At 47.4% G+C, this 15,439-nt stretch overlaps 1 protein-coding gene and 1 long non-coding RNA gene across 3 annotated transcripts in view; one reads left to right on the forward strand and one right to left on the reverse strand.

Moving 5' to 3' along the window:
* Positions 1–1,527: 1,527 nt before the first annotated feature.
* On the forward strand, positions 1,528–5,222 carry LOC118355713 (uncharacterized). Its single transcript, XR_004818739.2, has 4 exons — positions 1,528–1,663; positions 1,823–1,955; positions 4,526–4,722; positions 4,932–5,222. It is a non-coding gene; the product is annotated as an uncharacterized LOC118355713 (long non-coding RNA).
* SOCS7 (suppressor of cytokine signaling 7) overlaps positions 3,595–15,439 on the reverse strand; it is a 32,844-nt gene continuing 20,999 nt past the window's right edge. For both annotated transcript variants that reach the window (XM_025439875.3, XM_049114760.1), the window contains 3 exons: positions 13,790–13,925; positions 13,213–13,363; positions 3,595–9,329 (listed from right to left, as the gene is read on the reverse strand). In XM_025439875.3, coding sequence (XP_025295660.2) covers positions 13,243–13,363; positions 13,790–13,925 — 257 coding nt within the window. In that variant the 3' untranslated portion in view covers positions 3,595–9,329; positions 13,213–13,242. The remainder of the gene's footprint in view (positions 9,330–13,212; positions 13,364–13,789; positions 13,926–15,439) is intronic.

The raw sequence follows: 15,439 nt of genomic DNA on the forward strand, positions 1-15,439 counted from the left end.
CTATGGTGTCCATTCAGAGAAACAGCCCCCTATCCAGAAGACAAGGATATGTTTGCCTATTGCCCTTTTCTTCGCTGGCACCAGGGCATGCAGAAGGGTGGCAGCTGCAGGGAAGGGGCTCCAGGAGATGACACCCAACATCCAGAGAAACTTCTTGAAGTTTTCTTTAAAAAAAAAAATATTTTATTGGGCAGCCAGGGTGGCTCAGTGGTTTAGTGCCGCCTTCGGCCCAGGTCGTGGTCCTGGAGACCTTGGGCTCAAGTCCCACATCGGGCTCCCTGCATGGAGCCTGCTTCTCCCTCTGCCTCTCTCTCTCTCTCTCTCTCTCTCTCTGTATCTCTCATGAATAAATAAATGAAATTTTAAAAATATTTTATTTTTGACACAGAGTGAGCGAGTATGAGTGACAGGGGGTGGTAGGGGCTGAGGGAGGAGAAGCAGACTCCCTGCTGAGCAGGGAGCCAGATGTGGGGCTCAATCCCAGGACCCTGGTATCACAACTGGAGCCAAAGACCAGACACTTACTCTACTGAACCACCCAGGTGCCCCTCTTGAAGTTTTCTTTAACTCTACCTATCTTCCACACCAGCTGACTGCTGCCAGACTGTCCAGTCCCATTTCAAACCTTCCAAACTTCTCCCAAGCTCAGCTGTGACCTGCCCACACATACCTCCCAGTATAAAGCTAGCTAGCCTCTCCTATTCTCCACCTATCTCATCACCCCCTGGATTTACAGAATAAAGGCCCAGAAATAAAACCAAGTTTTCAGAAGTGGGCAGGGAAAGCCAGGCCATGATACTACATGGGATTAGACCAGAGGCCCAGGATGTGAAGGGCACCTGAGCTGAGCTCTTTAAATGTAAACTTTCAGGGCACCTGGGGACTCTGCCTTAGGCTCAGGTCATGATCTCAGGGCCCTGGGATCAAGTCCCACATTCACCTCCCTGCTCAGCAGAGAGCCTGCCTCTCCTTCTCCCTCTGCTGCTCCCCTTGCTTTTGCTCTCTTGCTCTGTCAGATAAATAAAATCTTCTTTAAAAAAAATAAATGCAGACTTTCTGTTGGGGGAGAATTTGGCAGGGGGCAGTGGGTGGTTCAGTACAACCTCTGGCCCCTGAACAAAGCCCGCTGACCTTTGTGGGGAGCATCTTCCACCAAAGGGCAGCTCTGGGGCTCTGACACCAGGAGGAAGCAGTCCACACCCCACCTTTGGGAGATCTGGAGTTACAGTCATGTCACATAGTTCACACTCTTACTTCAACCACCAAAACAACTCCCATCCCTTGAGAAAATTCTGAAGATGACTGATATTTAGTAGTTAAGAGCTCCTACCACCATACAATCAAGTCGTTGTGTGTGTAAAAGGGGAACTCCAGGTTCAAGGCTAGCTGACTGGGAAAGGGGCTGATGTCACCTTTCCTCAACCACCACCTTGGCACAGGTACTGACCGTGCCAGCCCTGGGGGCAGGGAGAGCGCTGAGCGGGACACAGGCTCCGTCCCTCCCAGACCAGAGGTCACAATGGGCATGACAGGCAAGTAGGCAGACGTGTGGACAAGTAACAGAAGGAGCATTTGTTTGGCCACAAGCAGCCGGTGGAAAATTCCAGTGCTGACCCCAGAGTGAACCCTTGAGGGACAAGTTTCCAGATGAAAAGAGTGACAGGTAAGGGTCCTCCAGCGTGAGGGAGGGTGGAGTGGCAAGAGAAGGGATGCCATCATCTGGGGACACAGCATGTATCATGACCGGAGTGCAGCCTGTGTGGCAAGGGAAGGAGAAACAGCCTTGGACGGCAAGTGGAGGAGTTAAAATTTTCTTCTCCAGGATGAGTCATCCATGATTTTCGACTAGGACAGTGACCAGAGCATGTTTTTTCTTCCGAAGAACTTTTTAGAAGGACTGGAGAGGGGATCCAGAAAGCAGAAAGAGTAGCTGGGAAGTTGCTGGAATTGTCCAGGTGAGGAGAGGAATGTCTAAATTAGGACATGGCAACAGAGGCCAGATGCATGATGAAGTCGCATCTTAAATCAGTGCATGGTTGGAAATCTTGGGACTCCGCTGAGAGGTCAGCCTAACTCCACTAATGCCTCTTCAGAGCCGGAGTCGATGCCTGTGCCTTTGGCTGAGCGCCGGAGGAATCAGAGGATTCTGATTCTCCAGAATCCACACCACACAAGCAGGCACTTGAGTCCTTATATACGAGATGCTCACACTACGAGAGGCTGGAGGGAACCAAGACAGACGGAAAAATCCGTTTTCTCAGCTCGCCCTCATCCTCATCCTTGGGAACACACATGCTAGAAGGATGGGAAGGGTGGGGGGGTCGCTCTCTTGCACCAGCACCACCTGCTGCAAGCTTGCAATGAAATTCTGGTCAGGCAGGTGCACAGCCAGGCACCACTAAATGGCCAAGGAACACAGGGGGTGACAGCTGTGGTGTCAGGTGTAGGGGGTGAAGATGATGGCAGGTGCCCGTTTTATTTATTTGGGGCTGTTACCAAAAGATTGCCTCTCCTATGGGCTTTATCACTCAAGTCAGAGGCTCCAGCACCTACCTTTCCTAACAAACCTGACAAGTCATCACGAACAACAACGCTGGTCTGAAATGGCGAAACCCTGCACCTCTACTTCGAAGAAATGCACACCAACGCTCTTGCCTGCTGGTGTGAGCAGAGTCCTTTCCAATGACAACTGCGTGCAAATGGCGGCCATTAGGGCATCTGAATTGCTCGCTCTGAGTTAAGCATCTTCCCTTGTAGTGCTGTTTGCCTTCATTGCTTGGCACACCTTTCTTTATCAAAACGGAGAAAGCTTCAGTTAGGAGTTCTCGCTGTCATAGAAGGGCTATCGGAATTGATACACCATCTCATCCTCACTCAGACCAGTGGCTGGAGGATGAGCTGACTGGGGCAGGTGGGGATTCTCAGACTCCTTGGCCCCGGGAGGCACTTCTTACCAGTCCTGTCCTGTGAAAACGCAACTCCCCCCAACTGGGTTTTAGCTCACGCAGCATGCTTCCTGCTCTGAGGATGCAGGGGATTTGTAGGAAATTCCCCCCAATGTGCCAACATGGCACCATGGCCCCTGAAGTGGGGGACTTGGAGAGGGATTAGGTGGCAAAGTGAAGAGGGGAGGTTCCAGTGGCTCGGAGTACACACGGTTGCCAATTGGAGAACTATTCTGTTCCCTTTCTCTCCAGAGGCACTGGGCTGGCAAGGCAGGAGGGGATGCAGGTTAAACTTATGGAAACCTCATCTGCCATCCTAGGGAAACACGGGGACTGACCGCTGGCTGGGGTGACATGTATACTTTCCCTAGCCACAGTCCCACACCACTGCTCACCAACCAAAAGGTCACACACTGGAATTCTCCTGAACCTGCTGGGGAAGGAGAAAGCAGCTTTGAGCAATGGCCTTGGCCTGGGGAACTTCCAACATCTCTAATTCTGACAAGACCAGTTTTGGATGTGTCCAGCTCGGTGGACAGCATGGAGGTGGCCCAGTCACCAGGGGTGGGTCATGTGATTTTATAGGGCTGGTGGTGGTGCGAGGAGTCACAGGAGATGGAAGGATTGACAAACACCAAATCACATGAAGTAATTTCTAAACATTTTTATTTCAAATCTCTTTTCACCCTTCCCCAAAAAGACATGGGTCAGTACAGCAATCATAAAAAGGAGATACAAACACAAGAGTCAAATGTCTCCCGCACTGACACTTACAAAAAACTGGGAGTTGTACATGGGGTTTCCAAACAGGACCTGCAGCAGCTACTAACGTCCCTTTATAAGAGTCGAACATGCCTATTAATACAGTATATACAAACACCCCGTTCTGGAACTAATCTACAGGGACATCCCAACACCCACCCGTCTATCCCCAGAAAAATACCAAAACACACCCAAAGTGCATTTGTTTTGTTTATATCAAAACATCTTTCCCTTTCCCCACCCACCCACAGACCCTCCCACCCCATTTAACATTGGCCTGCAAGTCTATTTTAACCATTTAGTAATTTTTTATAGTTTATGAAAATAAATTATACAGCAACTATTTTAATAAATTAAGCACAAAAAGGGGAAGGTGAGGAGGAAAACTAAACCGGAAGACAAAAGCCAGGCCACGCTTTGGCTTGGAGGAGGGCAGGGTGGCAAACAAGGACAGAAGTGGTTGCAGGGGGTGTGGCTCCCCTTCTGGTGAAGAACTGGCAACCACTCTGAGCCCAGAATGACACCCCTCTTCATTGAGTTTCTTAAAAACAACCAAAAAATGTACAGCAGTGGCTGTGCCACAGGCAGCACCAGTTTGGGCATTCCAATGGCCGGCCTGCCCACAGAGCGGTGCCTGGATAATGCTTGTCCCTTGGAAAAGGTTCTGGGCCTAACAGTGGGAGGCAGGTCCCTGTTCAAGGGAGCACCAGGGATGGAGCAGCCAGCCTGCCCGCCCCATCTGAGCTGGGCGGAGCAGTGTGTGATTTCCTGGGTTCTGATCAAGAGTGTCCTAAGTTTTCTTCACACTCTCTCTCCAGGAGCAAAGATTGCAGTCCAGCTGCAACCAGACACTCATGCCTTCCCCCCTGGGCTGGCTGCTTTTGACCTGCCCAGTCATGCCTCTGGGCACTTCGGAAGGAGGGAAGGAGGGAGTAGTCCCAGGTACCCTCTAACGGAGATGAGATGAGCACGAAGGCAAGTCACAGACTCCACATGCAGGACCCGCTTCCCAGAGGTAGATGGGAGTGGGAGGGGACGGGGAAGGGGTGCAGAGGACAGGATGGGAAACAGGAGGACAGTGGGCCGGCACCTACCAGGAAGGTCGAGAAGCGATGAAAAGGACAAAGACAGTATGGAATCTGGATGTAGAGAAAGGTCTTTCCCTGGCAGATTAGAGAATCAATATTTTAAATACAATTCTTTACTCTGTTTTTCTACCTGTAGCACCTGAGTCCCCAGTGCTTTCATCGCTATGGTCCAAACCCCACCTCACTCCTCCCAAGGCTTTGCTCTCCCATCTTCTCAAGGCCTCCTGTCCTTTTGTGCTGAGCATGAAGGCTCCAAGGTCAAAACAGGATAAGTCATGGGGACTGGCAGACTCGACTTTGCCTTCTTGAGCTTTGAAGCCCACTAACCCTATAGCTATCATGGGTGGAGGGAGCCACGCTTCGCTTTTTTTTTTTTCTTTTTTTTTCTTTTTTTTTTTTTTTAATAAAAAAGATTTTACTCCCCAGGAGCAAATAAATCATTTTGAACTACTGATAAACACTGCTGCAGTGAAAAGAAAGATGGCTACATGTATGCAATAGCACAAATTCAGTGTAAGAACAGCTGTGTTGACAATTAGAGATAAAAATCACTTATCCACCCCCCGCCCCCCCACAAACCAAACCAAGAGGATTCCCATAGGGAAAATGTCTAACTCAAAAGCTCCTCCCTTAGGGACAGGGGGCATGTCATTCTCTTAAAAGGGGAAAACAAATGGTAGGTCTCCCCACAGTGGAGATGCTTTCAACACTCCAACTGGTGGCAAGACTTCTGCAAATGTAGACATGCATGGACACCCAGACACACCCAGGCACGCGCGCGCGCACACACACACACATAAACACACTTTCAGACTTCCCACTATATCCCAGTGCCTAGTCCTCCATTTTCAGGGCTCAAAGCCAAGGGCGAGGCAGCAGGGCGGGGAACAGTCTAACCCAAGGGAAAAGTCTCTACTAACTCCATTTCCTGCTGGGACCCAAGGGCTTTAAGAAGCCTTGCTCTTCTGGGGGCCTAGGGTGAGGGCTGAAAAGATAGGTGCCCCAGGGCACCCAGCTCTATTTCTAGGCTCTCACGCCCAGATGTGCAAGCACTCAGCACATTTCCTGCTCCCCAGTTCTTCCTGGATGTGCCCTGTAGGGGTGCTTGCAGCCTCCTCTGCATCATTCCCAGCCTCAATGAGGGCCAACACCATCACCAGGTGAAAGGAAGGAAAGGAGGAGTAGAAACCGTGATGATGAGCTCCCCTCTCAGAAGCCTTCGTGCTACGGGGTGCAGCTCCCCTTCACTAGATCTAGGCACAGGCTAGCCACCTGGCCCAGGCCATCACCAATGGTCCCGAACTCCCAGTTACTGCCCACTTACCTAGTCCTCCTAGCAAAGCCCCACCCTCCTTACTCTGTGCTCCTGCCAAAGCACCCAAATTTCAAGTAACAGCAGATTGTAGCAGTAGTTGTCACTTGGCTCACAGTGGCTCACACTTGTCCTGAGGAAGGTTACAGTAGATAAATCACTAACAAGTAAGGGTCACAGAGGCAAGGACCCATTAACAACTTTGAAATCAGTGATGGGTCCCTGGAGGTGAGAACCTTTTCTAGTTTGTGACTTTAAAATACAACAACCAAAAAAGGAATAATGAGTTCCCTCTGTGGACTGCATTTCAATTAGCCCAACACAGAACTGGCAAAGGAGGAGTGGGCCCAGCCTGGAGAGATGAAGGGGATATGCTGTTCTCTCTCTGCTCTCTGCCCCACTCCCGCCTCTTCCTCCCCCTCATCTCCTGATGGAGCCTGTCTTCTTGTGAAACTCTGTCCTGCATCCCACTCTACTGAGGAAGAACTAGGCTACAGCCTGGGCCATGACTAGCATACAGACGAATCATGGACATGGGGACACATTACCCTTTCCCAGGAGGAGAAAGAAGGATGCTGGTGAGGTTGGGGCATGCCTCCTCAGCTGGTTTGGTTCTGGATCTGACTGTAGAATTCTCCAGTGGAAAGCCTTGGTACCACTAGGGGTACAAGGGCTCTGCCTCCCTCCCCCAGACTGTGCTGAGGGCAGTGAGGTCCCTGCCCATGGGCGGGAACCAGCTGACTTCTGGCTTTGGGTTCCACTTCACCATCACAAGCCCTCAGCACTCAGACTTGCTTGATGACTAGAAAGTTTCCGTCATGAAGAGTAACTGACACTGCTGCTCTAACCTGGTGCTGTGTCCTGTTCAACACATCCCTCAGATTTCTGCTTCCATGCTTCTGTTCATGTGTTTCTCATCTCACTGTCCTACCTTTGCCTAGGACCCAAAGCCTCACAGCCACAGAGCTCTCCCAGACCATCTGATCTACTCTGATCTTACCCATCTCAATTTCTTTAAAGAGAGCCCTTGATTTTTTGTACTGCACAGAGTCATTCTCCCATTGCTTCATGTGTAGCAGTCACCTAAAAGCTCCCTTAAGCCGGACATCATGTCTTTCCCCTCTTGTGTTTTCCATTGTATCTAGCCCAGAATCAGGCAAACACATTAAAACACAGTTGAAAAGAATTTCAAAATTATGGGTGGCAAAAAAAAAAAAAAAAAAAAAAAAAGCCCCCAAACCCAAATAACTGCACACGAGCCACTCAAGGATCCCTATGGATTGCAGACTATAGGCTCTAGAGCTGGGTGGCACTTTCTGCACGATGGCAAGTTAATCTGCACTCTCAAGAGGCAAGACTCACAGGGTAAGCCAGTTTCTGGGATCACTATTTTCACTGGTTGGTAATACTACATGGAATCCAAGGAAAGAAGAGGTACTTCATAACAAATCAGAGGTGGGCTGTGTTTATGCTACAAAGCTCATTTTGTGGGCCACATCTTTACAGGCAGCTAATAATGCAAGTTTCTTCCCTGCTCTGCTACAAGCAGGAGGACTGGTCATTCCATGCAAGACATAAGGCAGAAGGCCAATGCTTCCAGATGAGGCAGTCTTTTAAATTACCAAGACACTGGGACCTCATCCCAAACCATCAGGAAACCACAAACCTGAAGATATTATTTATCTCATGAGAAGAGGCAGATATAAGCACAGGGGAACCAAGAGAGGCAGTCTAATGGAACATTTACTACAAAAGAGCAATAAAGACCCAAACAGCTCAATTTTCACATCTTAACAGCAAACCTCTCCCAAGAGTAACTCTGCAGAAAAGCAAACTCGTAATATTACATGACTTGACAATGGCTCACTTCAGAAAAACCCAAAGAGCACTGGAAAGCACCTCCCTCCTCCTCTACTTCCACCTGGAAGGTGGGCAACTCCCAAATCAGCATTTGACAGACTTTCCAACAAACAGGGGGCAAATGGAATCTGACTCAGGAAAATGCATGAGTTGCTAGAGAAAAAACATAGGAAAATAAAAAAGCCCTTGCTACCTCCTGTCCCAGAAGTGGGACAACAGTGATAAACCTAAACACATGAGATGCAGTACTCTCCTCCTCACTGATCCAAAGACATTCCATTAAGGCTGAGACACAGGAGAGCTTCTCCTCAGAAGAGCACTATCACAATAGCTTCGTTTCTCACCATCCTCCATATTCCCTCTCACTAGCTGACAGACATATGGAGGTAAGTAACACTGACTCCTAAGTCATGGGTACAGTCTGCCATTAAGAATCTGGAAGCATGCTCCATTAACTTTAGCAGCTCATGATTAGGGCTCTCAACTGCTCAGGTGATGAAAAAATCGATTGCCTTGACAGCTGGCAGAAGCAATAGGAATGATGTTACCATGATCAGAGTGAAATGTACAGTTATCTAAGGGGGCAGGGTGGAGGGTGGAAGAAGAATGGGACTGACTTGAGGTCACAGAATTCAGGAATTCAGGAAGACAAAACGAACACAGCTTCTATGAGAGGTGATTCTGAAATCAGGTTCCTAAACCTTAAAAGGAAAGGATGTGAGGAGTCACTACTTTCCCCAGCAGAGGCCCTTTGCCAGTCTTTGTTCAGCAATCTTCTTGTCCAGACTACTCACCCTCTCTTCTTTCCTGCTCCTACTGAAGCAACTCATGCTTAAAGAGAAGCAGATCCTCATCCCTTAGAAACTCCCAACTTGATATGTGCTTCTAACTCTTTCTCTTCCCTTCTTCAAGGTCAATGGTGAACACTTGCACTCTGCCTTTGGCACCAGCTGAATGACCGTCACTGGCAATCCCTCTCCTTCCCTCCCTCAGACCTGGCTCACCCTTGGCACCACTTCCAGTCCAATGGGCACAAACCCCAGCTGCCTTTAAAGGAAGTTTTCCATACTGAGAAATGCAAATATCCAAAACAAAACTTCTAAAAAAGGAACAGTGTTGAGACTTCTTCCAGTGTTCCAAGGAGCTTGTCCAGTTCCAGGATACCACAGGGGCTGGAGGTGAAGAGGTGAAGCCCCCGCTCAGAGAGTGTGGTTGTGTGCTTCTCCCAAGCCCCAGGGCTGCAGGGGAACCAAAGTCTTTGCGCGGAGGATCTCAGCCCTTCCAACTCCCTCCTTTCTCCTTGCTCCCTCTTCCACAGTAGCTTCATTTGGTTCTTCAAAACTGGAGCTTGGCAACAAATGCCTAGGTGCAAGAGGGAAAAATTAGAGCAGCTCAATGGAGTGGAACCAAATGGAGAACAGCCCAGCCTCTGGAGGTGGAAAAGTACAGCTCAAAGGGAGAACTGGAATCTGGATAGCCAAGGCTCCCACAAATGCTGGTGCTGGCTCAGGATAAGGAATGGCATTTGCTGGGGATATGAGCAGCCCATGGATGTGGACACCAAACAAAGCTCCTAAAATTACCAATATATTCTAGCATATTTCCTAACTTTTCTCTTTCCTTTTCCTTTGCCCCTTAATTTTCCACTCTTCCCCACTTCTTTCCTGAGGCTCATCTGCTCCAGGCACTTAAAAAAAAAAAAAAGAAGGGCACCTGGGTGGCTCAGTCAGCTGAGTGACCGACTCTTGATTTTGGCTGGGTCGTGGTCTGAGGCTCGTAAGACTGACCTCAGAATGGAGTCTGCTTGATGTCCGCCCCCCCAACACACACACTCCTGGTTCGTCTTTCCCCCGCACACCCCACTCTCATTCTCTCTCTAAATAAATAAAATCTTAATTTTTAAAAAAATTATTTATGATAGTCACACAGAGGAGAGAGAGAGAGAGAGAGAGAGGCAGAAGCAGGCTCCATGCACCGGGAGCATGATGTGGGATTTGATCCCGGGTCTCCAGGATCGCGCCCTGGGCCAAAGGTAGGCGCTAAACCGCTGCGCCACCCAGGGATCCCCTAAATAAATAAAATCTTAAAACAAAATTGGAGTAATCCCTGGTGAGCCCAGCTAGAAATAGCCGTAAGTCTCTGCAACTTCTGGCTATTGAAGAAGACTGACATATAATCACAAAGACTGATATGGCTTCTACTCCCTGATTTAAGGGCATCGTTCCACATGTTACTCTGTATACTGACTCCAAGCACCCTGACATGAAACTCCCCAGGTAAAAAAAATAAAATAAATAAATAAATAAATAAATAAATAAATAATAAAATAAAATAAAATAAAATAAAATAAAATAAAATAAAATAAAATAAAATAATAAAATAAATAAAATAAAATAAAATAAATAAAATAAAATAAAATAAAATAAAATAAATAAAATAAAATAAATAAAATAAAATAGAAACTCCCCAGGTAACAGCACACAAAGACCAAGTGGACCATTCAGAACTCCCGAATTAAAATCAGCCCGACCAACATGAAGTCGTAAGGGCCAAATTTCACAACATAAAGACGTCTCCCTTCAGGAGTGTTACTTCCCATTTTTCTTTTCTTTTCTTTTCTTTTTTTTTTACTTCCCATTTTTCTAGGAGCCCTAAAGTTTCAGTCAGGAGTGAGGACAGCATAATGCTTATTCTTTGCCACAGGCAACAATCCTGGTGTCACACACAGCAAAGAGACCCCAAGAATCCAGTTTAATCCTTTGCCAGTACATGACCACCCCCCATACTCACGGCCTGTATGCTTACTGGACCCCTTACCCAAATGCTCTACTCCCAGATCCTCTCCTGGCTGACTCCTTGATACTCAGATCTCAGCTGAAATGACACTTCTTCACAAGGGCCTTCCCTGATCATCCAAACTTGAGTACCTCTATCCCACGACTGATCACTAAACTTCACCAGGTTTTAGTCCTCATTAACATGTACAGGGATCCCTGGGTGGCGCAGCGGTTTGGCGCCTGCCTTTGGCCCAGGGCGCGATCCTGGAGACCCGGGATCGAATCCCACATCGGGCTCCCGGTGCATGGAGCCTGCTTCTCCCTCTGCCTGTGTCTCTGCCTCTCTCTCTCTCTCTCTCTCTGTGACTATCATAAATAAATTAAAAAAAAAAAAAAAAAAAACATGTACAGTCAACTGAAATTAGCCTATTCACTTCTTTACATGTTTGCGGTCTGTCTTTCCTCATGGTAACTGCAGGTGAGTGAGCTCAGGACCACAGACTACCTGGCTCAGCATGCTCTTCCCAATCCACATGGGTACTTAACAAGGGGGCAGTGCTGCTGAATGCACAAACAAGTGGGGAGCTCACTAGGGCCTGTGAAAGACAATTCTGCCTTTGCACCTGTGAAAGCAGTTCTTCTATAGTGGGACTAAAGTCGAACTCCTTCTACCTTAAATCCATTGTGATTCTTGTCCTGCCCCTGCACACATGGAGTAAGTGTAACTACTCCTCCTCTGTCCTGCTTTCAGCCAGCAAGCCCTGCTTTTTTTTTTTTTTATTCATAGAGACAGAGAGAGGCAGAGACACAGGCAGAGGGAGAAGCAGGCATCATACAGAGAGCCTGACATGGGACTCGATCCAGGGTCTCCAGGATCATGCCCTGGGCTGCAGGCGGCGCTAAACCGCTGCGCCACAGGGGCTGCCCAAGCCCTGCTTACCCCAAAACTTCTCTGCTCCGTGTTAGTTACTTATTCCCCAGACACTGAAGCTGGGAGCCACCCCCACCATGCTGAGCCCACCTCTGAATGTGCTGTTTGGGAGGGTTCCTCCTGAGGCACAGCACCCGCAGAGGTGGTGCTCTAGCTAACAAGTCCTAAGTACTCCGCAAGGATGCGTCTGTGTAGGCGCGCCTCCCTGGTTCTCTCCTATCTTCCTATCCTAATTTCAACTGCAAAGCCACCAAGCAGAGACATCCTCCTAGATATCAGAACATTTTGATGTTTTAGCAGTTGTTTCCAAGGGCACACAATTTGCATGTAATTGAAGATATGACAAGAGATTGTACACCCAGTCTGGGATGCATTAAATTAAAGCTCTGTAGCCTCCCAGAGTTACGATTTCTTATTCTTAATTTCTCTTCTTTCATTCCATCTCCCCTTCTTCATCCTTTTAGCCCAGTTCACATGCTTTCCCCCAATAGGATCAGGGACTTCCAGAGCTAAGAGGGGAGGCCACGGCCCATGAAAACCCGAGGGGCATAACACCAGTCATCATGCTCTCCAGTTACAAAGAAAGCAGAGAGCACAGACATCCGTAAGGCTGTCACTCTATGGGTTTTCTCCTTAGTTTGTATCATGTGGGAAATGGCACCGAGGAACAGAGAAGGCTAGAGGAGCAGCAGACATATTCAGTGCTTAAAGAGGACAGTCTACATGAACAGGAGAGACAAGGGGTCATCACAGCTGGCAGATCGCGAGAATGTCAGGTCTTGCATGTAACCCACACTACCAGAATCACAGCTCTCTGGCAATTTTGTTCTCTACTCACTTCACCTCTATCTTTAAATGCTCCCATGAAGGCAGCTTAAAAGACTAATTAGAAGCAATCTGCACAAACCAGTATTCCAAGATATTTAATGGGGAAAATACATGAGGAGAATTCAGTTAATGTAGCAACGTAATGTAGCAATGTAAAGGGCCTCTTAGATAAATGAATTCCTTAGCTGATTCACTTATTCTTTTCAATAATTTACTCTTCAGTGGTCCAGATGGAACTCTAACTAGAAGAGTGAGCTTGTTTTCCTCACCCACATTCCAAGCCATGGGACATGGGAGTTCTCACTGAAGTGCATGCCTGTTGCAATTAAAGACATGTTTGCGTTCTCTTTCATGACATTTCCCTCCCTTTTGGTTTCCTGTTTTAATGTCATTTGTGCAACAGCAGGGAGATTGGCCAAAGTATGAGAGAAGGCTGCACACTTAGCTACATTTATGTGTCCTCCCTTCTTGTTTATATTCAATAATTAGCTTGCACATCTATTGGCAAATACTTTTTAAGCCCCTCATGTCTATCTGCTTTTCTCCCATGATATACCCCGATACCCCATTAACAGATCCGGTGACTCTCTGGGCAGATGCCTGGATTGGAAATATACACATAGGGTGTGAGAAGGGGGGCAAGGCCCACCACATGACAGGAACTCTCCCAGAAAAGACCTGACTGGACAGTGAGGCAGAGAGCTCATACCCTTGGTGGCGATCAGCAGGGGGCCCCTCGCTACGTGGAGGGTTCAACCTCTTGCTTCTGTTTGGAAATGAGCTGCGCTTCCTTTAGAGACAGGTATACCTCTTCCTGAGGATCATAGTAGTAGAACTTTCGGATATAAGAGATCAGAGGTCTGTGAAAAATACAAGAAAGATTAAGTGTTATTTACAAAGACCATAAACAAAAGACCACCTTTGTTCAACCCTTCCTTTTTCCCCAACCCCTATATGACTGTAACTACACAAAAAAACTCTGCCCACCTAAGAAACTTCCCACGTTCTTACTTGCTATAGTTCCATTTTCCTCCCTCTTACCACCTCCATTCCAGTCTTTGTAAAGACTGCAGAAGGGAGGCTCACGCTCACACACACACACACACACCTTCCTCCCTTCTAGCTGCCATGTGATACTTCTAGAGTTAGGTGCTAAGACACATGAGAAGAGAAAGGAGGGTGTCGTGAATAGCGCCAGGCTCTGCCTGTGCAATCAGCTGGCAGGTCTCACTCACATTTCTAACTAAGCCTCCATTCCTGCCCCAACCCGAAAGACCCCATTGTACTTAGGCAGTGGGAGATCCGGGATGTGATCTATCCGGACGAGCTGTCGGATTCGGAATCTGCAAAGGTGCTGGAGGGATTTGACATTGCTGAATCTAGACACTGGATAGAGCAGCTGGACTGGAGTTGGTGGTAGTCCTTCAAGAATGAAAACCAAGGACATATTCAGAAGGAATAATGCAGCTAACTACAACTTATGAAATAAATCCAGGGAAGGGAAATAGGGTTTCTTTATAGTTCGCATGTTTGTTCTGTGCAAAAGCTCCCTTCCACAAAGAACTGGTGATTTCCATTTGCAGAAGCATTACCACTAATATTTCACTCAAGAGACTCCATTCTCTGCCAAGGGCCTCCCTAGCATGACTCTTAACAGCTGAGAATCTAGCTCTTCAGAATAGCCCATGCTAGAGAGCATTAGGCTCTCCATGAAAAGTGAGAATCAAAGCATTCCTGCTAGGAATGGGAGATACTTATAGGGCACATCTAGCAGCATCCTGAAGGAGAGAACTCAGGAAGGCTGCTCAGAGGGGTCCCCGGCCAATTCCAACTAAGAAGCTGTTAAGTAGAAAGCAATGGTTAGGATCAAGTCTACAATCCTGCACTCCTGCCATTTACTTCAAGCCAGGACAAGTGGGTTTAACCACCTCTTATTTCCCCACACTGTGCTCCCACCCCCCACCTCCTCCCATCATTCTTGCTCCTGAAATTCTAGGCTGGGTCCAGGAACAGAAAAAAAAAAAAAAAAAGATGATGCTTTTAATAGGAAAGCGACTACAGTAGCTTGGGCAAGCTGGAAGAGTAGCACTCAGTGCCAAAGTGCTTGCTGCCTAATGCCAACCAGGCCCAATGGGACACACCCTGGTTTCATCAGTATCAGAAGGCTTGGGAAATTCCAAGCCCCAAGGGTCAATGCCACGGAACAGAGACATCCACAATGGCAGGAACACTTAAACCAACTCAAGGGAACAAAGAATATCCTGGTTTCAAGAAACAAAGGGCCTGCAGAAGGTAAATAAGCAAACTGCTCTCAGAAAGAATGAGTTGCAAGATCTTTGAAAGAATTCTTTTCTCAGTCACTGTCCTCTCGAAATTCTGCAGACACGTCTCATTGGAAAATAACATATATGTTTTTACAGTTTAATTTCAAGCGTTTTTATTTTTTTAATTTATTTTTATTTTTTTTTAAGATTTTATTTATTTATTCATAGAGACACAGAGAGAGAGAGAGGCAGAGACACAGGCAGAGGGAGAAGTAGGCTCCATGCAGGGAGCCCGACATGGGACTCGATCCAGGGTCTCCAGGATCAAGCCCTGGGCTGCGGGCGGCGCTAAACCGCTGCGCCACCTGGGCTGCCCAATTTCAAGCGTTTTTAAAATTTGGTTTGAAGGTGTGAGAAGAAAAACTTAAAGCTTGCAGATCATCTCCCAAAGCCTTTGCATGGTCATTGGTAGTGGACTTTCTAAAAAAGAAAAAAGTTAAAATACTATGATACTGTTACTAAGCAAGTTAAGCATGACTTAAAAACATTTAACTCACTTAGTCTTCAAACTATACTTTTAGACAGGTATCTCTATTATCCCCATTTCACATATGGAAGAAGCTGAGGCTTACTGGGCTCAGAGAACTTGCTTGCCACACAGAACCAACAAAA

This window comes from Canis lupus, chromosome 9 (assembly GCF_003254725.2).
Source record: "Canis lupus dingo isolate Sandy chromosome 9, ASM325472v2, whole genome shotgun sequence".
Lineage (NCBI taxonomy): Eukaryota > Metazoa > Chordata > Mammalia > Carnivora > Canidae > Canis > Canis lupus.